The 25,079-nt window shown below is 40.8% G+C and overlaps 1 protein-coding gene across 1 annotated transcript in view; it reads left to right on the top strand.

Moving 5' to 3' along the window:
• Positions 1–25,079, top strand: part of PRMT3 (protein arginine methyltransferase 3) — a 104,227-nt gene that overhangs the window by 10,390 nt on the left and 68,758 nt on the right. The window contains exons 5-9 of the mRNA XM_056527921.1: positions 3,219–3,321; positions 3,606–3,762; positions 10,537–10,675; positions 16,753–16,818; positions 21,080–21,201. Of these exons, the coding sequence (XP_056383896.1) occupies positions 3,219–3,321; positions 3,606–3,762; positions 10,537–10,675; positions 16,753–16,818; positions 21,080–21,201 (587 nt within the window). The remainder of the gene's footprint in view (positions 1–3,218; positions 3,322–3,605; positions 3,763–10,536; positions 10,676–16,752; positions 16,819–21,079; positions 21,202–25,079) is intronic.

Genomic DNA, 25,079 nt, shown 5'->3' on the forward strand with positions numbered 1-25,079 from the left:
ACCCAGGAGGGCCCCACTATGGAGGAGACCCAGGAGGACCCCACCATGGAGGAGACCCAGGAGGACCCCACTATGGAGGAGACCCAGGAGGACCCCACTATGGAGGAGACCCAGGAGGACCCCACTATGAAGGAGACCCAGGAGGACCCCACTATGGAGGAGACCCAGGAGGACCCCACTATGGAGGAGACCCAGGAGGACCCCCACTATGGAGGAGACCCAGGAGGACCCCCACTATGGAGGAGACCCAGGAGGACCCCACTATGGAGGAGACCCAGGAGGACCCCACTATGGAGGAGACCCAGGAGGACCCCACTATGGAGGAGACCCAGGAGGACCCCACTGCTGACACAGAGACATAAAAACCAAGACTACATTTTGCCAAAATGAACTTGAGTAACCAAAATCCTTCTGGGAAAATGTCTTGTGGACAAATGAGACCAAGATAGATCTTTTTGGTAAAGCAAATCATTCTACTGTTTACCGAAAATGGAATGAGGTCTACAAAGAAAAGAGCACAGAACCTACAGTGACATATGGGGGAGGTCAGTGATGTTTTGGGTTGTTTTGCTGCCTCTGGACTACCTAGACAGCAGAGGAAGGCTTTGCCGAAACGCGTCCTGTTTACCAGCATACAATAAATAGGAATTGGCTTGCAACTTGGTGAGTGCCGGGACTTTTCGTTCTATATATTTGAATGTGTACAAGACATCATGAAATCTGAGGATTACCAATGGATTTTGGATCGCACTGTACAGCTCAGTGTCAGAAAGCTGGGTTTGTGTCCGAGATCTTGGGTCTTCCAGCAGGACAATGAACCCAAACATACGTCAAAAAGCCCCAGAAATGGATGACAACAAAGCGCTGGAGAGTTCTGAAGTGTCAGCAATGAGTCCAGATCTAAATCCCATTGATCACCTGTGGAGAGATCTTATAATTACTGTTGGGAAAAGGAGTCTTCCAATAAGAGACCGGGAGCAGTTTGTAAAGGAAGAGTCCAACATTCCGTCTGAGAGGTGTAAGAAGCTTATTGATGATTATAGGAAGAGTGGTCCAACATTCCGGCTGAGAGGAGTAAGAAGCTTATTGATGATTATAGGAAGAGTGGTCCAACATTCCGGCTGAGAGGTGTAAGAAGCTTATTGATGGTTATAGGAAGAGTGGTCCAACATTCCGGCTGAGAGGTATAAGAAGCTTATTGATGGTTATAGGAAGAGTGGTCCAACATTCCGGCTGAGAGGTGTGAGAAGCTTATTGATGCTTATAGGAAGAGTGGTCCAACATTCCGGCTGAGAGGTGTAAGAAGCTTATTGATGATTATAGGAAGAGTGGTCCAACATTCCAGCTGAGAGGTGTAAGAAGCTTATTGATGGTTATAGGAAGAGTGGTCCAACATTCCGGCTGAGAGGTGTAAGAAGCTTATTGATGGTTATAGGAAGAGTGGTCCAACATTCCAGCTGAGAGGTGTAAGAAGCTTATTGATGGTTATAGGAAGAGTGGTCCAACATTCCGGCTGAGAGGTGTAAGAAGCTTATTGATGGTTATAGGAAGACACTGATTTCAGTTATTTTTCCCAAAGTGTGTGCAACCAAATATTAAGTTAAGGGGCCAATAATTTTGTCCAGACCATTTTTGGAGTTTGGTGACATTATGTCCAATTTGCTTTTTTTCCTCCTTTTTTGGTTTAGTTCCAATACACACAAAGGGAATAAACATGTGTATAGCAAAACATGTGTTACTGCAATATATATATATATATATACAGAGGAGAGGAGATCTATATATATATATATATACACACAGAGGAGAGGAGATCTATATATATATATACACACATATACACAGAGGAGAGGAGATCTATATATATATACAGAGGAGAGGAGATCTATATATATATATACACAAAGGGAATAAACATGTGTATAGCAAAACATGTGTTACTGCAATCCTTTCCTGGGAGAAATACTTCATTTTATAGAAAAATTTCAGGGGTGCCAACATTTACGGCCATGACTGTATATAGAGTATATATACGACATCTATGTATGTCACGTGTATATAGAGTATATATATACACATATATATGTGTCCTATTCTTTGCCCAGCAGATCCCATTGCTGGAGAATCATTCACTTCACGCTGACCATTTGGCCCTTGTGGGGTCAGTTTGGTCACTTTGGGAGTTTCCAGCCCTTATGTTATGGGAGGCTCCCGCACCTCTCCCCGTTCTCCAGCCCTTATGTGACGGGAGGCCCCCCGCCCTTATGTTATGGGAGGCTCCCGCACCACTCCCCGTTTTCTAGCACTTATGTTATGGGAGGCCCCCCCCCCGCCCTTATGTTATGGGAGGCCCCCCCCCGCCCTTATGTTATGGTAGGCCCCCTCACCTCTCCCCGTTCTCCAGCCCTTATGTTATGGGAGGCCCCCCGCCCTTATGTTATGGTAGGCCCCCTCACCTCTCCCCGTTCTCCAGCCCTTATGTTATGGGAGGCCCCCCGCCCTTATGTTATGGTAGGCCCCCTCACCTCTCCCCGTTCTCCAGCCCTTATGTTATGGGAGGCCCCCCGCCCTTATGTTATGGGAGGCCCCCTCACCTCTCCCCGTTCTCCAGCCCTTATGTTATGGGAGGCCCCCCCCGCCCTTATGTTATGGTAGGCCCCCTCACCTCTCCCCGTTCTCCAGCCCTTATGTTATGGGAGGCCCCCCGCCCTTATGTTATGGGAGGCCCCCTCACCTCTCCCCGTTCTCCAGCCCTTATGTTATGGGAGGCCCTTATGTTATGAGAGGCCCCCGCCCTTATGTTATGGTAGGCCCCCTCACCTCTCCCCGTTCTCCAGCCCTTATGTTATGGGAGGCCCCCGCCCTTATGTTATGGGAGGCCCCCCTCACCTCTCCCCGTTCTCCGGCCCTTATGTTATGGGAGGCCCCCACCCTTAAGTTATGGTAGGCCCCCTCACCTCTCCCCGTTCTCCAGCCCTTATGTTATGGGAGGCCCCCGCCCTTATGTTATGGGAGGCCCCCCTCACCTCTCCCCGTTCTCCAGCCCTTATGTTATGGGAGGCCCCCGCCCTTATGTTATGGGAGGCCCCCGCACCTCTCCCCGTTCTCCAGCCCTTATGTTATGGGAGGCCCCCGCCCTTATGTTATGGTAGGCCCCCGCACTCCTTGTTCTCCTGCCGCTGGTTCTCTACGGTGACCTCCCGGTTGTGTTTGCACAGGGCTGCTCTGCCGAGAGTCTCTCTACCGTCACCGACACCAAACCCTGGGACAAGGAAGAATTCTTCAAGCCGGTGATCCCAGACGATGGATTACTTCAGTATGGTAAGCTGTGCGTCAGGCCGCTGAGGGTTTGTTACAGTGTTACAGATCTAGTATCATTCCCTGTCTCTGCAGTCCTATATAAAAGTGTAATCGCTCTATAAGGCAAAAGTGAATGCAAAACTTACAGGAAACCCATTAATTACCTCCCATAGAGGTACTAAACATTTTATTAATTGGTAAATAGGTAATGGGGTTGAGCTGCAGTACCAGATGCAGCCTGAGAACAGGGTGGCGCTGTCTTTGAGATTTTCGACAATTATTAACTTTTCCGTTTATCTTTTCAGATTTTGAGGATATAGACTGTGATGGAGACAGATGCCCCGGCAAAAACACAGCGGGTGCCGAGCCGTCCGTCAACGAGCGGGTACAGCGGGCGGAGAGCCGGGTGCAGGAGATGGAGGCCAACCTGGCAAACGTCCTTCAGGAGCTGAATAAGATGAGGTGGGTAGTTTATATTGAGTCTACAGGTGTCTATATACATAAGATGACTGTCGGCAGAATGGACACTTGTATAACGGCACCCTATTGTATGCACGCTCAGCTATGATGATCATGCATGTGTTCAGAGGGGAAAACCGCTGCCAGACGCCTCTGTTTCCCCAACAGTTTCTCCCTCTGAGAACCAAAAGATCTGACAGATGAAATCCAACATAGTTGGTTGGTTGTTAGATCAGTGTTTCCCAACCAGGGTGCCTCCAGCTGTCTGGGCATGCTGGGAGTTGTAGTTTTGCAAAAGCTTAGTGCAGTGTTTCCACACCAGGGTGCCTCCAGCTGTTGCAAAACTACAACTCCCAGCATCATATATAATCCAATAGAAAAGAGGTGTCTGGTAGCAACTTTCTCCTTTCTTTACACTCAGAACACGTGTATGCTCATCCAAGCTGAGCATGCATGTGTATAGGGAATTAAACTACTGTATATTCCGACCCTACAGAGATAGCAGCAGTATACAGATAGAGCTGGAGGGGATATGTATAACTACTATATACCCTGATTCGATACACATAGCAGCAGTATACAGATAGAGCAGGAGGGGAGGGGTATAACCACTATATATCCTGATCCCATAGTAGTGCTTTCCAAAAAGGGAGCCTCCAGCTGTAGCAAAACTACAACTCCCAGCATGCCCGGACAGCCAAAGGCTGTCCGGGCATGCTGGGAGTTGTAGTTTTGCAACAGCTGGAGGCACCCTGGTTGGAAAACATTGCATTACATGGTCATCTGATCCCACTAAAATGTCCATATCCATAAGATAGCTGGCAGACGAGCGAACACTTTGCTGGCAGCTCTCTCTCCTAACCCCTCCCTATTCTATACACGTGCACGCTCAGCATAGGTGAGCATGCATGTGTTATCAATGTCAAGGGAGGACAAAGCTGCTGCCAGACACCTCTGTTCTCCCAACAAACACCTCCGAGAACCTAAAGGTCTAGAAATCTAAATCCAGCATGGCTGAACGTTCTCTCCCCAGCATCATCTGGAATCGGGGTGCTGCCATATACAATAGATGGTGAGGCAGTGCCACTAAAATGTCCTTATGCATAAAATAGTGTTCTCTCTCCATACTCCTCTCTTTCCCTATACACATGCACGCTTAGCTTGGATGAGCATGCGTGTGTTATTAAAGGGAAGAGCGGGGAAAACTGCTGCCATACGCCTCTGTTCCCCCAACAGACTTTCCTTCTGAGAACTAACATGGCCGACAATTCTCACCCCCCCCGGCATCGACTGTCAGGAGGCCACCATACACATTGAATGGTCAGCTGATCACATGGAAATGTTCATATACAAAAGATACAGTCATGGCCGTAAATGTTGTCACCCCTGAAATTTTTCTAGAAAGTGAAATATTCCTCACAGGAAAGGATTGCAGTAACACAGGTTTTGCTATACACATGTTTATTCCCTTTGTGTGTATTGGAACTAAACCAAAAAAGGAGGAAAAAAGCAAATTGGACATAATGTCACCAAACTCCAAAGATGGTCTGGACAAAATTATTGGCCCCTTAACTTAATATTTGGTTGCACACCCTCTGGAAAAAATAAGTGAAATCAGTCACTTCCTCTAAGCATCAATAAGCTTCTTACACCTCTCAGCCGGAATGTTGGACCACTCTTCCTATAACCATCAATAAGCTTCTTACACCTCTCAGCCGGAATGTTGGACCACTCTTCCTATAAGCATCAATATGCTTCTTACACCTCTCAGCCGGAATGTTGGACCACTCTTCCTATAACCATCAATAAGCTTCTTACACCTCTCAGCCGGAATGTTGGACCACTCTTCCTATAACCATCAATAAGCTTCTTACACCTCTCAGCCGGAATGTTGGACCACTCTTCCTTTACAAACTGCTCCAGGTCTCTTATTGGAAGGCGCCTTTTCCCAACAGTAATTATAAGATCTCTCCACAGGTGATCAATGGGATTTAGATCTGGGCTCATTGCTGACACTTCAGAACTCTCCAGCGCTTTGTTGTCTCCATTTCTGGTCTCCTCCATAGTGGGGTCCTCCTGGGTCTCCTGCCATAGTGGGGTCCTCCTGGGTCTCCTCCATAGTGCGGTCCTCCTGGGTCTCCTCCATAGTGCGGTCCTCCTGGGTCTCCTCCATAGTGCGGTCCTCCTGGGTCTCCTCCATAGTGGGGTCCTCCTGGGTCTCCTCCATAGTGGGGTCCTCCTGGGTCTCCTCCATAGTGGGGTCCTCCTGGGTCTCCTCCATAGTGGGGTCCTCCTGGGTCTCCTCCATAGTGGGGTCCTCCTGGGTCTCCTCCATAGTGGGGTCCTCCTGGGTCTCCTCCATAGTGGGGTCCTCCTGGGTCTCCTCCATAGTGGGGTCCTCCTGGGTCTCCTCCATAGTGGGGTCCTCCTGGGTCTCCTCCATAGTGGGGTCCTCCTGGGTCTCCTCCATAGTGGGGTCCTCCTGGGTCTCCTCCATAGTGGGGTCCTCCTGGGTCTCCTCCATAGTGGGGTCCTCCTGGGTCTCCTCCATTGCGTTTCGTTTCATTTGTTGACGGATAGTTTGCGCTGACACTGATTCTCCCTGAGCCTGCAGGACAGCTTGAATGTCTTTGGAACTTGTTTGGGGCTGCTTATCCACCATCCGGACTATTCCTGCGTTGACACCTTTAATCAATTTTTCTCTTCCATCCACCCCCAGGGAGATTATCTACAGGGCCATGGGGTGTAAACTTCTTGATAATGTTGTGCACTGTGGACAAAGACAAATCTAGATCTCTGGAGATGGACTTGTAACCTGGAGATTGTTGATATTTTTCCACAATTTTGGTTCCCAAGTCCTCAGACAGTTCTCTTCTCCTCTTTCTGTTGTCCATGCTTAGTGTGACACACACAGACACACAATGCAAAGACTAAGTGAACTTCTCTCCTTTTAATCGGTTTCAGGTGTGATTTTTATATTGCCCACACCTGTTACTTGCCCCAGGTGAGTATAAAGGAACATCACATGCTTGAAACAATCTTATTTATCCACAATTTTTCTCCAGACCATTTTTGGAGTTTGGTGACATTATGTCCAATTTGCTTTTTTTCCTCCTTTTTTGGTTTAGTTCCAATACACACAAAGGGAATAAACATGTGTATAGCAAAACCTGTGTTACTGCAATATATATATACAGAGGAGAGGAGATCTATATATATATATATACAGAGGAGAGGAGATCTATATATATATATACAGAGGAGAGGAGATCTATATATATATATATATATATATATATATATATATATATATATATATATATACACACAAGGGTAATAAACATGTGTATAGGAAAACCTGTGTTACTGCAATATATATATACACAGAGGAGAGGAGATCTATATATATATACACACAAAGGGAATAAACATGTGTATAGCAAAATATGTGTTACTGCAATATATATATATATATATACAGAGGAGAGGAGATCTATATATATATATATATATATATATATATATATATATATATACACAAAGGGAATAAACATGTGTATAGGAAAACATGTGTTACTGCAATATATATATATATACACAGAGGAGAGGAGATCTATATATATATATATATATATACACACAAAGGGAATAAACGTGTATAGCAAAACCTGTGTTACTGCAATATATATATATATATATATATATACACAGAGGAGAGGAGATCTATATATATATATATATACAGAGGAGAGGAGATCTATATATATATATATATACAGAGGAGAGGAGATCTATATATATATACAGAGGAGAGGAGATCTATATATATATATATATATATATATATATATATATATATATACACAGAGGAGAGGAGATCTATATATATATATATATATATACACAGAGGAGAGGAGATCTATATATATATATATACACAAAGGGAATAAACATGTGTATAGCAAAACCTGTGTTACTGCAATATATATATATATATACAGAGGAGAGGAGATCTATATATATATATATATATATATATATATATATATATATATATATACAGAGGAGAGGAGATCTATATATATATACACACAAAGGGAATAAACATGTGTATAGCAAAACCTGTGTTACTGCAATATATATATATATACAGAGGAGAGGAGATCTATATATATATATATATACACACAAAGGGAATAAACATGTGTATAGCAAAACATGTGTTACTGCAATCCTTTCCTGTGAGAAATACTTCATTTTCTATAAATATTTCAGGGGGCCAACATTTACGGCCATGACTGTAGCTGCCAGAAGAGTGTTCATTCTGCTGACTGCTATTTCTCCCCTTACACACTCCCCTGTCCTATACACATGCACGCTCAGCTTGGATGAGCATGCATGTGTTCTGAATTGGAAGATAGGAGAGAGCTGCTGCCAGACGCCTCTGTTACCTCAACAGATTCTTCCTCTGAGAACCAAAAGATTATAGTTAAATCCAACATGGCTGACCGTTCTCTCCCCCACCATTATCTATGGGGGCAGTCGGGAGGCCGCCATACACATTAGGTGGTCAGCTGATCCCACTGAAATGTCCATATACATAAGATAGCTTTCGGAAGAGTGTTCGTTTGGCTAGCAGCCATCTCTCCTAACCCCCACGTGCCCCATACACCTTAATGCTCAGATTGGATGAGTGTGCATGTGTTCTGAAAGTGAAGAGAGGAGAAAGCTGCTGCCAGATCCCTCTGTTCCCCGAACAGACTCTCCCACTAAGAACCAAAAGATTGGGTGGTTGAAATGCAACATGGCTGACCAAAAGCGGTCTCTCTCCTAACCCTTCCCTACACACATGCACGCTCAGCTTGGATGAGCGTGCATGTGTTCTGAATGTAAAGAAAAGAGAAAGTTGCTAACAGACGACCCGGTAGAGACCCGACGTTCAACTACACCAGTGTCTCCCCATCAGGGTGCCTTCAGCTGTTGCAAAACTACAACTTTCAGCATGCCCGGACAGCCTTTGGCTGTCCGGGCATGCTGGGAGTTGTAGTTTTGCTACAGCTGGAGGCTCCCTTTTTGGAAAGCACTACTATGGGATCAGGATATATAGTGGTTATACACCTCCCCTCCAGCTCTATCTGTATACTGCTGCTATCTCTATGGAATCAGGATATATAGTAGTTATACACCTCCCCTTCAGCTCTATCTGTATACTGCTGGTGCTATCTCTATGGCATTAGGATATATAGTAGTTATACATATCCCCTCCAGCTCTATCTGTATACTGCTACTATCTCTATGGGAGCAGGATATATAGTAGTGATTTAGCACCCCTCGAGTTCTATCTGTATACTACTGCTATGTGTATGGGATCAGGGTATATAGTAGTTATACATATCCCCTCCAGCTCTATCTGTATACTGCTGCTATCTCTATGGGAGCAGGATATATAGTAGTTATACATATCCTCTCCAGCTCTATCTGTATACTGCTGCTATCTCTATGGGAGCAGGATATATAGTAGTGATTTACCACCCCTCCAGCTCTATCTGTATACTGCTGCTATGTGTATGGGATCAGGGTATATAGTAATTATACATATCCCCTCCAGCTCTATCTGTATACTACTATGTCTATGGAATCAGGATATATAGTAGTTATACACCTCCCCTTCAGCTCTGTCTACTGCTGCTGCTATCTCTGTGGGATTCACATATATATTAGTTATACATATCACCTCCAGCTCTATCTGTATACTGCTGCGATCTCTATGGGAACAGGATATATAGTAGTTATTTACCTACCCTCCAGCTCTATCTGTATACTGCTGCTATCTCTATGGGAACAGGATATATAGTAGTTATACACCTCCCCTCCAGCTCTATCTGTATACTGTTGCTGTCTCTATGGGGTCAGAATATACAGTAGTTTACTTTCCTATACACGTGCATGCTCAGCTTGGATGAGCATGCATGTGTTCTGGATGTAAAGAAAGGAAAAAGTTTCTACCAGACACCTCTTTTCTATTGAATGATATAGATCAGATTCTTTTTCGGTAAGGCTGCACGCACACCACGTTTTTGCTCTACAGTTCTCGTATACGGTTTCAAGTTAAGAACCGTATAGAAAACCATATGCATTGACTTAACATTGTAAACCGTATGTCAAACGCATCATCCGCTTTAATCCGTTTTGCGTCTTATACGGTTTTGTCCGGTTTCTTTACCCGTACCCAAAACCACGTTTTTTTTGCCTGGGTGAAAACCGTATTAAACCGTATACGTTTTTTATTTAACATGGGAGTCAATGGGAACCGTACAGACCTGTATGTGCGTACGGTTGCATCCGGTTTTCACCATACGGTTTTTGACTTTGCACAGTTTTTTTTTTTTCATGGAATTTCAATCAATTGAGTAAAACTTTATTCAAAATGGAATGAACAGTTAAAAACGTATACGTTTTTTTCTTCAAAAACGGATGTAACCGGACATAATTTTTCAAACCGTATATGGATTAAAATTTGCACACACGTTTTGATACAGTTTAGTCCGATTTTGAGGAATTCGTTTTTCATCAAAAACCTGATACGGGAACGGTACTGCAAAAACGTGGTGTGCATGCAGCCTAACACTGGGTGCAGTTCGCCCTCTGTCCAGCAGGGGGAGGCATTGTTGTAGTCGGACGTGAGGCTCATCTGCCGCCGCCGCCGTTCGCTCCTCATCTCTTCATTTCCACGGTTCAGTAATCCTGTCTCTGGGGTATGTTTGAAATTGATTACAGACAAGTTGCGCAGGATTTCGTGATGAACGCAGATGTCAGCCGCGGTTCGTCTTCCGCCATCACGGACCTGGACGAGGGCGAGGACGGCGCGTACTTCGGCTCCTACGGGCACTTCAGCATACACGAGGAGATGTTAAAGGTTAGAGCCGAAACACCAGCGCTGAGATTCGTATTCCAGGAGGGTTAGTCGCACAGCGCCACGCAGCGGGAATAATAATAATAATTCCGTATTGTGTACACAGCTCCGTGGGCGCCATATGGTGATACCGGATTGCCGGCGGTACCTCAATATCCTGTAACAATTAATATTAATAATACAATAATATTATAATAATACAACAATAATAATAATACAATAATAATATAATACCATAATACAATAATAATATAATACCATAATAATACAATAATAAATAATAATACCATAATAATACAACAATATACGATGATAATAATTAATACAACAATATAATAACACAGTAATAATTTTATAATAATATAAAAAAAATTATAATATAATAATACAACAGTAATACAATAATAAAATAATAATAAAATAATACCATAATAACACAATAATAATCATAATATAAAAATTATAATACAACAATAATATAATAACACAATAATATTATAATACAAAAATAATAATAATCTAATAATATAATACCATAATAATATAATAATATACGATAATAATAATTAATAAAACAATATAATAACACAGTAATAATTTTATAATAATATAAAAAAATTAAAATATAATAATACAACAGTAATGTAATAATAAAATAATACCATAATAATACAATAATAATATAATAATTATAATACAACAATTATATAACACAATAATAATATAATACAAAAATAATAATAATCTAATACAATAATAATAATAATACAATCCAATAATATAATAATACAATAATAGAATAGAATAATAATCATACAATAATAATAATTAAACAATTATAATCATTGGGAATATCTGCTCCTGGGAAAGCTGGGTGACAAGCAAAAAGTCGACCAAAACCAGTTAGTTGTCACCCATTTCGGTATAGTGTGCCTCCAGCTTTTGCCAAACTGCAACTCCCAGCATGCCCGGACAGCCGAAGGCTGTCCGGGCATACTGGGATTTGTAGTTTTGCAACAGCTGGAGGCACCCTGGTTGGAAAACAGTAAGGCAGATCGTTCAAGTAGTTTTGTAGCGATCTTAGATGAGAAAGTTGGGTGACAACTAATATGGCTGTCATTAACATGCAGATCATTGCATTTCTTGGGAAAGTTGGGTAACGCCCAAGATGGCTACTGATACAGGTCTCAATAGTGCTGGTTGTTTCTTAGCTATTTCTGTTTCTGGGAAAGTAGTGTGACAATCAGAATGGCTCAATATGAAAACAAAAGAACACCAATGCATATCTGGACAGCTTTACCTTTTAGGAGTTTTGGAAAAGTTGGGTGAGCGCCAATTACAAATACATTATAAAGAAATAAATTGCTCATAACTGGTTGGCTTGCCTTTCAGGAGTCTTGGGAAAGCTGGGTAAAAACCAACATGGCTGATGTTATGTGGGAGTTTGGCAAAAAATATTAATAAAAAATCTGTGCATATCAGGAGTCTTGGGAAAGTTGGGTAATGATCAAGTTGGTTACTCGTACAGTAGTACAGTTTCTTAGCAATATCTGGGAAAGTTGGGTGGCATCCAATATGGCTGCCATTACAGTGTTTTGGGAAAAAAGGAAAAAAAAATACACAGTGCATATTCGGGCAGGTTATCCCTTCAGCAATTTAGAGAAAGTTGGATGACCGTGCCAATATGGCCGCCATTATTGTTCCGGTTTGAAATATTAAATTGTTCATAATTGGAAAGTTTGCCTTTCAGTCCCGGAAAAGTTGGGTGACATGCAGTATAGCTGTGCCATTATTGTGCAATTGAGAAATAAATTGCTCCTTTCGCAAGTCTTTGGAAAGCTGGGTGAGAAAATCAGTGCATAGCCGGGCAGCTTTGCCTTTTAGGAGTCTCCGTAAAGTTGGTTGATCGCCAATATGGCCGCCATGATTGTGAAATCTGGAAATAAGTTGCTCATAACTCGGCAGCTTTGCCTTTCAGGAGCCCTGGGAAAGCTGGGTGATCACCACTGAATACTTTGCCCTGGCGTTTAAAGCTTTTTCGTTTATATATATAAAGCAATAACCACATTTTTGCAATCCAGTAATCTGTAAATCTTCCTGGCCCCGTGGAGGGATCTATATTGGCGGCCATATTGGTTGTTGCGATATTTTAGGGTTCGTTCACACACATAGGATTTGATCCCATTAAACCGATGCAAATAATTGACTGAACAAAGCAGCGAATACAGTGTGAACATAGTCTAAAAGAACGAGCAGCAGACGACTCCCGGAATTACAGATTTCTCATCTCTGCGGGAAACGCGACCGCGGGGAAAGTGCTGATTCAGGCGATAAATAACGTAAATTTATGATCTATAGAAACCGCCATAAGACCGTTCCCCATAAATCAGGGAAAAAACCTTGAGCGGTGTCCTCTGCAGAATCCGCCCCCTCCCTCCCCCGTCAGGATCCGCAGTGAGCGAACGGTGCGGTGTGCAGGAAACGAGGAGGATACGGTGCAATGGATCGGGGGATACAATGTAATGGAGGGGCCTTGTCTGCAGGGGCTGGAGAAATGGTGTTATACCAACCTGGGTGCCTCCAGCTGTTGTAAAACTGCAACTCCCAGCATGCCCGGACAGCCTTCGGCTGTCTGGGCATGCTGGAAGTTGCAGTTTTGCAAATGCTGGAGGCACCTTGGTAGTTAAACACCTTTTATATAGTAGTTATACACCTCTCCTCAGCTCTAGCTGTATACTGCTGCTATCTCTATGGGATCAGGATATATAGTAGTTATACACCTCTCCTCAGCTCTATCTGTATACTGCTGCTATCTCTATGGGATCAGGATATATAGTAGTTATACACCTCCCCTCCCGCTCTATCTGTATACTGCTGCTATCTCTATGGGGTAAGGATATATAGTAGTTATACACCTCCCCTCCAGCTCTATCTGTATACTGCAGCTATTTCTATGGAATCAGATTATAGAGCAGGAGAGGAGGTGTATAACTGCTATATATCCTGATCCCATAGAGATGGCAACAGTATACGGATAGAGGAGATGTATAACAATTTATTATATCTGTATACTGCTGCTATCTCTATGGGATCAGGATATAAAGAAGTTATACCCCTCCCCTCCAGCTGTATACGTATACTGCTGCTATCTCTATTTGATCAGGATATAAAGTAGTTATACCTCTCTCCTCCAGCTCTATCTGTATACTGCTGCTTTCACTATGGGATCAGGATATATAGTAGTTATACACCTCCCCTCCACCTCTATCTGTATACTGCTGCTATCTCTATGGGATCAGGATATAAAGAAGTTATACACCTCCCCTTCAGCTCTATCTGTATACTGCTGCTGCTATCTCGATTTGATCAGGATATATAGTAGTTATACACCTCTCCTCCACCTCTATCTGTATACTGCTGCTATCTCTATGGGATCAGGATATATAGTAGTTATACACCTCCCCTCCAGCTCTATCTGTATACTGCTGCTATAATTATATACTTTTTCCCTAGATCAGAGATTTTAATTTCTCTGCACGGGGTTAAATGCTGTAAATCCGAACGATTTGCTGACGCCACCACAAAATGGCAAAGGTTTTAGGTGTCAATCGAGAAACCGCTGTGGCGGAAAATATTCTGATTTCTTCATGAACTGCGTTCTTAGCTGCAGATAATCAATGGAAGGTTTGTGGTTCAGCTCCCCTGGTCCTGCACACGGGGGCGGCACGGGTCACGACTATTCATTTCTGACCCCCTGTCGATTGTCATGTGGTTTTACCTGGAACTAGAGGGGGTGACGTATGATTGGTGGAGCGGCTGCGTGCGCTGAGCTGGATCCCAATGGTGCTGCAGCATTAGTGCTAAATAAAAAAAGATGCTCTCTCTCTCTCTCTCTCTCTCTGCCTCTGTCTCTCTCGCTCTCTCTCTCTTTCTCTTTCTTTCTCAGCTACGAATTAGAAAAACGTAGCTGCTTTCTTGTAAAAACAGCACCACACTTGTTCACAGGTTGCGCATGGTACTACGACTTTATTGGAACTGAGCTGCAATACCACATGCAGACTGAGCGATGTTTATGGATATAAATAGTTTTTTCTTTCTAATCCTGGATAACCGCTTTAGCTAGTGTTTTTAACTAGGGGGCCTCCAGCTGTTGCAAAACTACCACTCCCTTCAGCTGTCCGGGCATGCTAGGAGTTGTAGTTTTGTAACAGTTGGAGACACTCCGGTTAATGCATATCTTTTTTTATGCCATGTCATCTACCTTTTTTCATCTGTCTTGTGTCCTCTGATGAATCCAACAATCGTTTAAGTAGAAATGCGTCGGGATCTGGCTAGTTGTACTGTTAGTTTTGTAACAGCTGGAGGCTCTCTGGTTTGGAAACGCTGTTTTAAGAATTTGTGTGTTCTTCCTTTTTCCCTTTATACCTTTGGAGGACACGATGGTCAGTCTGACTTCAGGTGCATATGGCCGACAACAGGGAGCAGTAGCTACAATGATTGTCTATTTTTCACCCCCTGTACTGCCGCGTGGCAAGACGTGGTTATGATTCAGAAGTCTTGGCAAGTTGGGTAGGTAGGAGCTGTAGTGGTAGCCAAATTGCTAGTCACCCAGCTTTTCCAGGAACAATCAGACACAGGTCATAGGAGACGTAATCTATTTTAATTATTTTATTTATCATATAATTATTTCTTATATACTTAAAATAATAGAATAATTAAAATTCTAATAATATTACTGTGTGTGTGTGTGTGTGTGTGTGTGTGTGTGTATATATATATAGATATAGATATATATAGATATATATATATATATATATATATATGATTTATTTTATTTTTCACTGAAATGCTTTAAAACGCAAAATAACCCAGATGATCTGCACTTTTCTTGGTCAGGAATTTTCTTGTTCTCTGTATTAATAATAATAAATAATATATATATATTTTTTTATCCTAATAAACTAAATCTAGTGCTTGTGTCACAAATTGCGCAGTACAGGATTATCCAGGACTTGGTCTATTGACGTGCGGCTCCTGCTGCTGCTTACACTGCGATAGTCTATTATATTATTGTAAAGAGACGGAAATAAAAAAAAACACAATAAAGTGAATTTATGAGAGCGTGAGAGACACAAAAAATATATCAGGCTTTCTTGGAAGATTTCAGGCGTTTCCTTGTCATTTTAATTGATCACCTTCGCAGCACTTCACGCTTCAGATAGCAAACCCAATTTGCATTCTATTAGTTGTAATTACCGCTGGAGATCAGCGAAGGAAACGTGGAAACCAACGCCGGGAAATAATTCCAAATATATCATTATCATTGTGCAAAACAATTACGTATAATGTGTGTATATATATATATATATAATTTATGTATAATTTTTATTTTATTTTGGGAAATGTAACTTTTTTTGTTTTATTTATTTTTTTATTTTTCAAGTTAAATAAATTAAATCCAAATATTTTCTTTATATTGTCGACCAATGGGAAATATTTTGGTCAGGGACGGAGCAGAAAAAAAATCCAGTCCTATTTAAATTACATTTTTTTTTTTTTAAAGAGTAAAACTAACAAAAAAAATAAATAAATAAATAAATGACCTAAATTTTTTTGGGATGAATTACAATAGCAAAAAAATAAATAACTATAAAAAAAAAAATCCAGAAAAAAAAAATGTTGAAAATCATAATAATGCCCAAATTCAATTTTAATTATAATAAATAAAACAAAATATATATATGGTCCCGATTCCAAAAAATCCTTGTGATGACGATAACAAAAATAATAAAGTAATAATGAGAAATCCAGTCACAAAAATAATATAATAATCCTGTCCTATTATTAGAGTTAAAATTCATGATAAAATCTAATCAAGAATAAGTCGGCCTTTATTAAATTATAACTCAAAACAATTAATGAAATCATAAAATATATATTTATTGTATATACAAATTAGTACTAGTAAAGAAATAATAATTTTAATGTAATAGTTTTAATAATAAAAAAAAAAACTTACAAAATTTGGAGTGTCACTTGATGAAACCTTTTTATTTAATTTTATATTTTTTCTATTCTAGGACACAGTGCGGACAGAAAGTTACAGGAACTTCATGTACCAGAATCCTGATGTATTTAAGGACAAGGTGAGGCCCAGCGAACGACTCCTCTTGTAGAGGCAGAAGCTTTGATGGAGGAGGCGCCGATCCCTTCCGTAGTTTGGGGTGACAGGCGGTGATTTAATACTCTGGGGCTGTATAAATCCGAGGATGTTCGTCAAGTGTTGGAGACCGCTGAGCGCAGATAACATGAGATTGGTTTTATTTTCAGCATGTTATCTATGAACAATAGAAAGAGCTGCATGTGGAAGGGAGAATACGGGGAAGGGACTTATGGTGCTGTGGCCTTAAAAACCTAAAAAAAAAATTAAAAAAAATTGTGTCTGTATGTATATGTGTATATGTATGTATTTAGATATATATATGTATGTGTGTGTGGTGTGTGTGTGTGTGTGTATATATATATATATATATATATATATATATATACGGTGTATATATATATATATATATATATATATATATATATATATATATATACGGTGTATATACATATATATATATATATATATATATATATATATATAGATATTTTTTATTTATAATATATATATATATATATATATATATATTAAAATAAATAAATATGAAAAAAATATAAATGTATGTATTTAGAGATATATATATATATATATATATATATATATATATATATATATATATATAGAGAGAGAGATATATAGATATTTTTTATTATTTATAATATATATATATATATATATATATATATATATAAAATAAAATAAATAAATATGAAAAAATATAAATGTATGTATTTAGAGATATATATATATATATATATATATATATATATAGAGAGAGAGAGATATATAGATATTTTTTATTATTTATAATATATATATATATATATATATATATATATATATAAAATAAAATAAATAAATATGAAAAAATATAAATGTATGTATTTAGATATATATATATATATATATATATATTTATATAGATATATATATATATATATATATATAGATATATAGATATTTTTTATTTATAATAGATATATATATATATATATATATATAATAAAATAAATAAATATGAAAAAAAAAAAATTTTTTTTAATTTATAATACGGTATATATTTAAATATATAAATAAAAAAATAAATATGAAAAATATATATGTATGCATTTTTTTATAAATAGTAAATAGTAAAAATAAAGAAATATGAAGAAAAAAATTATATACCGTATATATAAAAATGTTATTATTTAGTTTTTTTTTAATTATTAGTTTTCTTCTTAGGTTTAATTTTTTTAAATGCTTTATTGTTTTAATACTATTTTGTACAGCTATGAACTCAACATTGATTACAAACTCTTTTTCACCATGTGTGCTTGCAATCCACATGTTTTGTATGGAGAGCATTGACCTTCATGGTTTCTGTTGTCGGAGGGCACCCCATAGTGTGACCCCCATTAGCTGCTCTTTATATGTGCCGGTTATCCATCTCTGCCGTGGACAGGCCGCTCCTTGGCATTTGCACAAATTTTATACTGACCTTAACTATATTTATAGCGTAGAAAACTAAAAAAAAAAAAAAAAAAGAAATAAAAAAAAAAAGAACCTGCATTCCCACGTAGCAGGATCGCTCTGGATCACACGCTGATCTGCACTCAGAAAATTGCAGATCTGGATAGACCTTGTGCACACGGTACAGAAATGTTCTGCTCTGGAATTGACAAATAAAACATAAATAAAATAAAAAACAAAAACAAAAAAACCCCATAAAAATCTTCTGCGCCATTACCCCCATTGAATTTAATGGAGACTTAAAAATTCTCAAGAATCTGCTGCACGGTTTCCCCATTGACCTTAGTGACCGGTCCTATTTTGGACTTAGGTATTAACCTTTTTTGTTGAGCATAGTTGCCAAAAGCAGTGTTTCCCCACCAGTGTGCCTCCAGCTGTTGCAAAACTACAACTCCCAGCATGTCCGGACAGCCAATGGCTTTGTACAGGAGCCCCATAGCTTCACTCTAGGACCTTATTGGGCTTCCGGCCAGGCCTAGGAGAAAGTCAAACTGCAGAATCTAAAGCAGTGTTTCCTAACCAGTGTGCCTCCAGCTGTTGCAAAACTACAACTCCCAGCATGCCCGGACAGCCAAAGGCTTTGTACAGGAGCCCAATAGCTTCACCCCAGGACCTTATTGGGCTTCCGGCCAGGCCTAGGAGAAAGTCAAACTCCAGAATCTAAAACAGTGTTTCCCAACCAGCTTACCTCCAGCTGTTGCAAAACTACAACTCCCAGCATGCCCGGACAGCCAACGGCTGTCCGGGCATGCTGGGAGTTGTAGTTTAGCAACGACTGGAGGCACATTGTATGGGAAATCCTGCCGTGTGACTATTTTTGTTTTTGTTTTAACTAATGTTCACCATCTCCGTCCGGCGCATTAGTACGGGCACGTGTCACCAGGCCGTGCTGTGCCGTCATCTGCTGCCATCTCGCCGAGCTGCAGCCGCAGTCGGCTTGCTGCAATCCTCAATTATGGGAGGGCGTTTTTTTTGTTTTTTTTTTTTTCCTCTGCAGAAAGCCGTTCCTCAACTTGGATTCGTACCCTGTGGATGCTGCTCAGCCGCACATAACCAGCCGGTGCGGTCATTAACCCCTTCACTCACCGCTGTCTGTATCGGGCACACGAAAAAAAAAATAATTAGTGTGCAGCAACCACTGCGCAAATGTAGAACGCCTGTGCATGTGTTTTTAACGCTTATCCGGAATCGAGGTTTTGCAGGCTTTAATAACGTGGCACGCTTACTCTCAGCGTGGCGTAAGAAGTATTTATTTGCTGCACATGATGATCCCGTATTGCTACATAAGAGTGCATACACACATACCTCATTCCCTGCGGATTCTGCTACTCCGTCACCTTAATGCGTCTGTGGAACAAATTGGCAAATCCGCCAATTTTGCGGGTTTTTTTGCGGACCCATTGAAGTCAATAGTCATTCTGACCTGCAATAACAGACATGGCCCATAGACAGGTGTGGCGCTGTTGCCACTGTCTATTTTTTCTTTTTTTTTTCTCTTTGGTGTTTTTTTTTATGTTTTATTTTTTCTGGATCCGTGTGAAAATTTTGTTTAATCGTGTTTTCTTTTTTTTTTTCTTTCTCGCAATGATCAATTCCTCCCTAGTGTTTGTCTTTCTACTGTTGCACGATAAACTTTTTTTTTTTTTTTTTTTTATAATTTATTTATTTATGTATTTTAAAGAAAATTAATTTGTTTATTGCAACACTCCCTTTTAAGACCCCTGATTGTTTCTAATTTTCTGTAGACGGAGCCGCATAAGTTAGGTTGTGGGGCAGCTAGGATAACCTAGGATAACCTATGACCTTTTATTATATTTTTAAAGATGAAATAAATATATATATATATAATTTTTATTTTTCTTATTTATAGTTAGTTTTGTGTGTGTATATATGTGTGTATATATATATATATATATATATATATATATATTTTATTATTATATATATATATTTTTATATATATATATATATATATATATATATATATATATATATATAGATGCAAATCATAAAATGTTGCAGTATCTTGTAATACCTTTTTTATTGGACTAACAGCATTTTGTAGTAGCATTTTGTACTCAAATTTACAATATATATATATACCGTATATATATATATATATATATATATATATATATATATATTTATATTATTATTTATACATAACATTGTTTATTTTTATTTATATTTTCCCAATAATAAAAGATTTTGAAGAATATTTTCTTCTTTTACATTTTTAGTTTACCGTATTTTTATTTTTCCATTTAGGCTACAGTGGTGAACTTGATGTGATCCTCTGATCGCTGATATAATGCACCGTTATACTTCTGTTTTGCCGTGTATTATGCATTTGGCAGGGCCCAATAGGTTTCCGTACATTGTTAGGCCCACATCTCCTATTAGTACAGTATCACCTCCGTGTCTGCGCCTCTTAGATGTCGCGGTCAGTGTTGACTGTGGCATCTATGGGGCTAAACAGCTGGAATCTGAGTTATTTCTGGTCCCTGCTGTGAGAGTTTGGGTGTCATCTTAACTATACAATTTCCAAACAGTGTGTCTCCAGCAGTTTCAAAACCACAACGCACATCATGCTGGGAGTTGTGGTTTTGCAGTAGCTGGAGACACACTGTTTGGAAAACACTGGATTAACCCTTTGATCAGACTTTTTTTTTTCTCCTTGGCTCAGTAGGTAAGAGCCCCCCCATGTAACCTATTGATTATATCTTATACAGGTCATTCTTGATGTCGGCTGCGGTACCGGAATCCTCTCCATGTTTGCGGCAAAGGCCGGAGCCAAGAAAGTGTACGGGGTGGATCAGTCGGAGATCATCTACCAGGCGATGGACATCATCCGGTGAGTGACCGCAGAGCTTCCCTTTATGTTGCTCCTTGAAGTAACAATGTTGCAAGTTGAGTGTGAATTGCGCCAAATATATCCATATGGTACTTGGTAAGCTAAGGCAGGGTTCACACTGCTTTTTTTTTTTTTTGTCTCCGTTACAGTCTGTTTAACTTTACTGTATGCAAAACTTACTCCACTGCGCTATTGTGTAAGGAAAAAAAAAAAGTTTACGTTGCGAGCAGAGTTGCAGTTTAAAGCATGGTGGAGGGACAGAGTCGAAGACCTTTTGATGATTCCGGAGGTTCAGATGCCGTTGCCTATCCCATTTACTCCTGAAAATTTGATTGAATGAGGAATTGGCTGCTGGATTTGGTCATCCCCAATGCTTGACGGGTCAGGACAAACAGAGCTGCAGTGTAAAGCATGAGGGAGGGACAAAGCAGCAGCCTGAGCCTCTGAGACAGGAGATGGATTTCAGACTCCAGTAGGGAATGTATATAACAGTGTTTCCCAACCAGGGTGCCTCCAGCTGTTGCAAAACTACAACTCCCAGCATGCCCGGATAGCCTTTGGCTGTCCGGGAATGCTGGTAGTTGTAGTTTTGGAACAGCTGGAGGCACCCTGTTTGAAAATCACTGGTTAATCACCTGAAATTACTGATCATAGTTTTGCTTTAATGGAATGGCATTGCAGTGTAAAGCATGATGGGCGGACAGAGAAGTAGCCTGCGCCTTTTGAGTCTAAGGTGGGCTTCAGACTATGCAACTAAGATACAGTCACTTATCGTGGCTGGGGTCCTAATGAAGTAGAGATGCAGTGTAAAGCATTAGGGTCCGAGCAGTAGCCTGTGACCTCTCTGAGGCAGATTTTATACTCTGATAGACAATGCAGCTAAACTGGACTAACTGATATTAGTTGTGCCATAGGAGAGCAAAGCTGCAGTGTAAAGCATGAAGAAGAAACAGAGCTGAAGTGTAAAGTATAATGGAGGACAGAGCGGCTGTGTAAAGTATAAGGGAGGGACAGAGCCGCAGTGTAAAGTATAAGGGAGGACAGAGCTGTAGTGTAAAGTATAAGGGAGGACAGAGCTGTAGTGTAAAGTATAAGGGAGGGACAGAGCTGTAGTGTAAAGTATAAGGGAGGGACAGAGCCGCAGTGTAAAGTATAAGGGAGGGACAGAGCTGTAGTGTAAAGTATAAGGGAGGACAGAGATGTAGTGTAAAGTATAAGGGAGGGACAGAGCTGCAGTGTAAAGTATAAGGGAGGGATAGAGCTGCAGTGTAAAGTATAAGGGAGGGACAGAGCTGTAGTGTAAAGTATAAGGGAGGACAGAGCTGTAGTGTAAAGTACAAGGGAGGACAGAGCTGCAGTGTAAAGTATAAGGGAGGACAGAGCTGTAGTGTAAAGTATAAGGGAGGACAGAGCTGGAGTGTAAAGTATAAGGGAGGACAGAGCCGCAGTGTAAAGTATAAGGGAGGGACAGAGCTGTAGTGTAAAGTATAAGGGAGGACAGAGCTGCAGTGTAAAGTATAAGGGAGGACAGAGCTGCAGTGTAAAGTATAAGGGAGGACAGCTGCAGTGTAAAGCATGAAGAAGAAACAGAGCTGCAGTGTAAAGTATAAGGGAGGGACAGAGCTGCAGTGTAAAGTATAAGGGAGGGACAGAGCTGCAGTGTAAAGCATGAAGAAGAAACAGAGCTGCAGTGTAATGTATAAGGGAGGACAGAGCTGTAGTGTAAAGTATAAGGGAGGGACAGAGCTGCAGTGTAAAGTATAAGGGAGGGATAGAGCTGCAGTGTAAAGTATAAGGGAGGGACAGAGCTGTAGTGTAAAGTATAAGGGAGGGACAGAGCTGTAGTGTAAAATATAAGGGAGGGACAGAGCTGCAGTGTAAAGTATAAGGGAGGACAGAGCTGTAGTGTAAAGTATAAGGGAGGACAGAGCTGCAGTGTAAAGTATAAGGGAGGACAGAGCTGCTGTGTAAAGCATGAAGAAGAAACAGAGCTGCAGTGTAAAGTATAAGGGAGGGACAGAGCTGCAGTGTAAAGTATAAGGGAGGGACAGAGCTGCAGTGTAATGTATAAGGGAGGACAGAGCTGTAGTGTAAAGTATAAGGGAGGACAGAGCTGCAGTGTAAAGTATAAGGGAGGGACAGAGCTGCAGTGTAAAGTATAAGGGAGGGACAGAGCTGCAGTGTAAAGTATAAGGGAGGGACAGAGCTGCAGTGTAAAGTATAAGGGAGGACAGAGCTGCAGTGTAATGTATAAGGGAGGACAGAGCTGTAGTGTAAAGTATAAGGGAGGACAGAGCTGCAGTGTAAAGTATAAGGGAGGGACAGAGCTGCAGTGTAAAGTATAAGGGAGGGACAGAGCTGCAGTGTAAAGTATAAGGGAGGGACAGAGCTGCAGTGTAAAGTAGAAGGGAGGGACAGAGCTGCAGTGTAAAGTATAAGGGAGGACAGAGCTGCAGTGTAAAGTATAAGGGAGGACAGAGCTGCAGTGTAAAGTATAAGGGAGGGACAGAGCTGCAGTGTAAAGTATAAGGGAGGACAGAGCTGTAGTGTAAAGTATAAGGGAGGGACAGAGCTGCAGTGTAAAGTATAAGGGAGGGACAGAGCTGTAGTGTAAAGTATAAGGGAGGGACAGAGCTGTAGTGTAAAGTATAAGGGAGGGACAGAGCTGTAGTGTAAAGTATAAGGGAGGGACAGAGCTGCAGTGTAAAGTATAAGGGAGGGACAGAGCTGTAGTGTAAAGTATAAGGGAGGGACAGAGCTGGAGTGTAAAGTATAAGGGAGGGACAGAGCTGTAGTGTAAAGTATAAGGGAGGGACAGAGCCGCAGTGTAAAGTATAAGGGAGGGACAGAGCTGTAGTGTAAAGTATAAGGGAGGACAGAGATGTAGTGTAAAGTATAAGGGAGGGACAGAGCTGTAGTGTAAAGTATAAGGGAGGACAGAGATGTAGTGTAAAGTATAAGGGAGGACAGAGCTGCAGTGTAAAGTATAAGGGAGGGATAGAGCTGCAGTGTAAAGTATAAGGGAGGGACAGAGCTGTAGTGTAAAGTATAAGGGAGGACAGAGCTGTAGTGTAAAGTACAAGGGAGGACAGAGCTGCAGTGTAAAGTATAAGGGAGGACAGAGCTGTAGTGTAAAGTATAAGGGAGGACAGAGCTGGAGTGTAAAGTATAAGGGAGGACAGAGCCGCAGTGTAAAGTATAAGGGAGGGACAGAGCTGTAGTGTAAAGTATAAGGGAGGACAGAGCTGCAGTGTAAAGTATAAGGGAGGACAGAGCTGCAGTGTAAAGTATAAGGGAGGACAGCTGCAGTGTAAAGCATGAAGAAGAAACAGAGCTGCAGTGTAAAGTATAAGGGAGGGACAGAGCTGCAGTGTAAAGTATAAGGGAGGGACAGAGCTGCAGTGTAAAGCATGAAGAAGAAACAGAGCTGCAGTGTAATGTATAAGGGAGGACAGAGCTGTAGTGTAAAGTATAAGGGAGGGACAGAGCTGCAGTGTAAAGTATAAGGGAGGGATAGAGCTGCAGTGTAAAGTATAAGGGAGGGACAGAGCTGTAGTGTAAAGTATAAGGGAGGGACAGAGCTGTAGTGTAAAATATAAGGGAGGGACAGAGCTGCAGTGTAAAGTATAAGGGAGGACAGAGCTGTAGTGTAAAGTATAAGGGAGGACAGAGCTGCAGTGTAAAGTATAAGGGAGGACAGAGCTGCTGTGTAAAGCATGAAGAAGAAACAGAGCTGCAGTGTAAAGTATAAGGGAGGGACAGAGCTGCAGTGTAAAGTATAAGGGAGGGACAGAGCTGCAGTGTAATGTATAAGGGAGGACAGAGCTGCAGTGTAAAGTATAAGGGAGGACAGAGCTGCAGTGTAAAGTATAAGGGAG

The sequence above is a fragment of the Hyla sarda genome, chromosome 6 (genome assembly GCF_029499605.1).
Source record: "Hyla sarda isolate aHylSar1 chromosome 6, aHylSar1.hap1, whole genome shotgun sequence".
Classification (NCBI taxonomy): Eukaryota; Metazoa; Chordata; class Amphibia; order Anura; family Hylidae; genus Hyla; species Hyla sarda.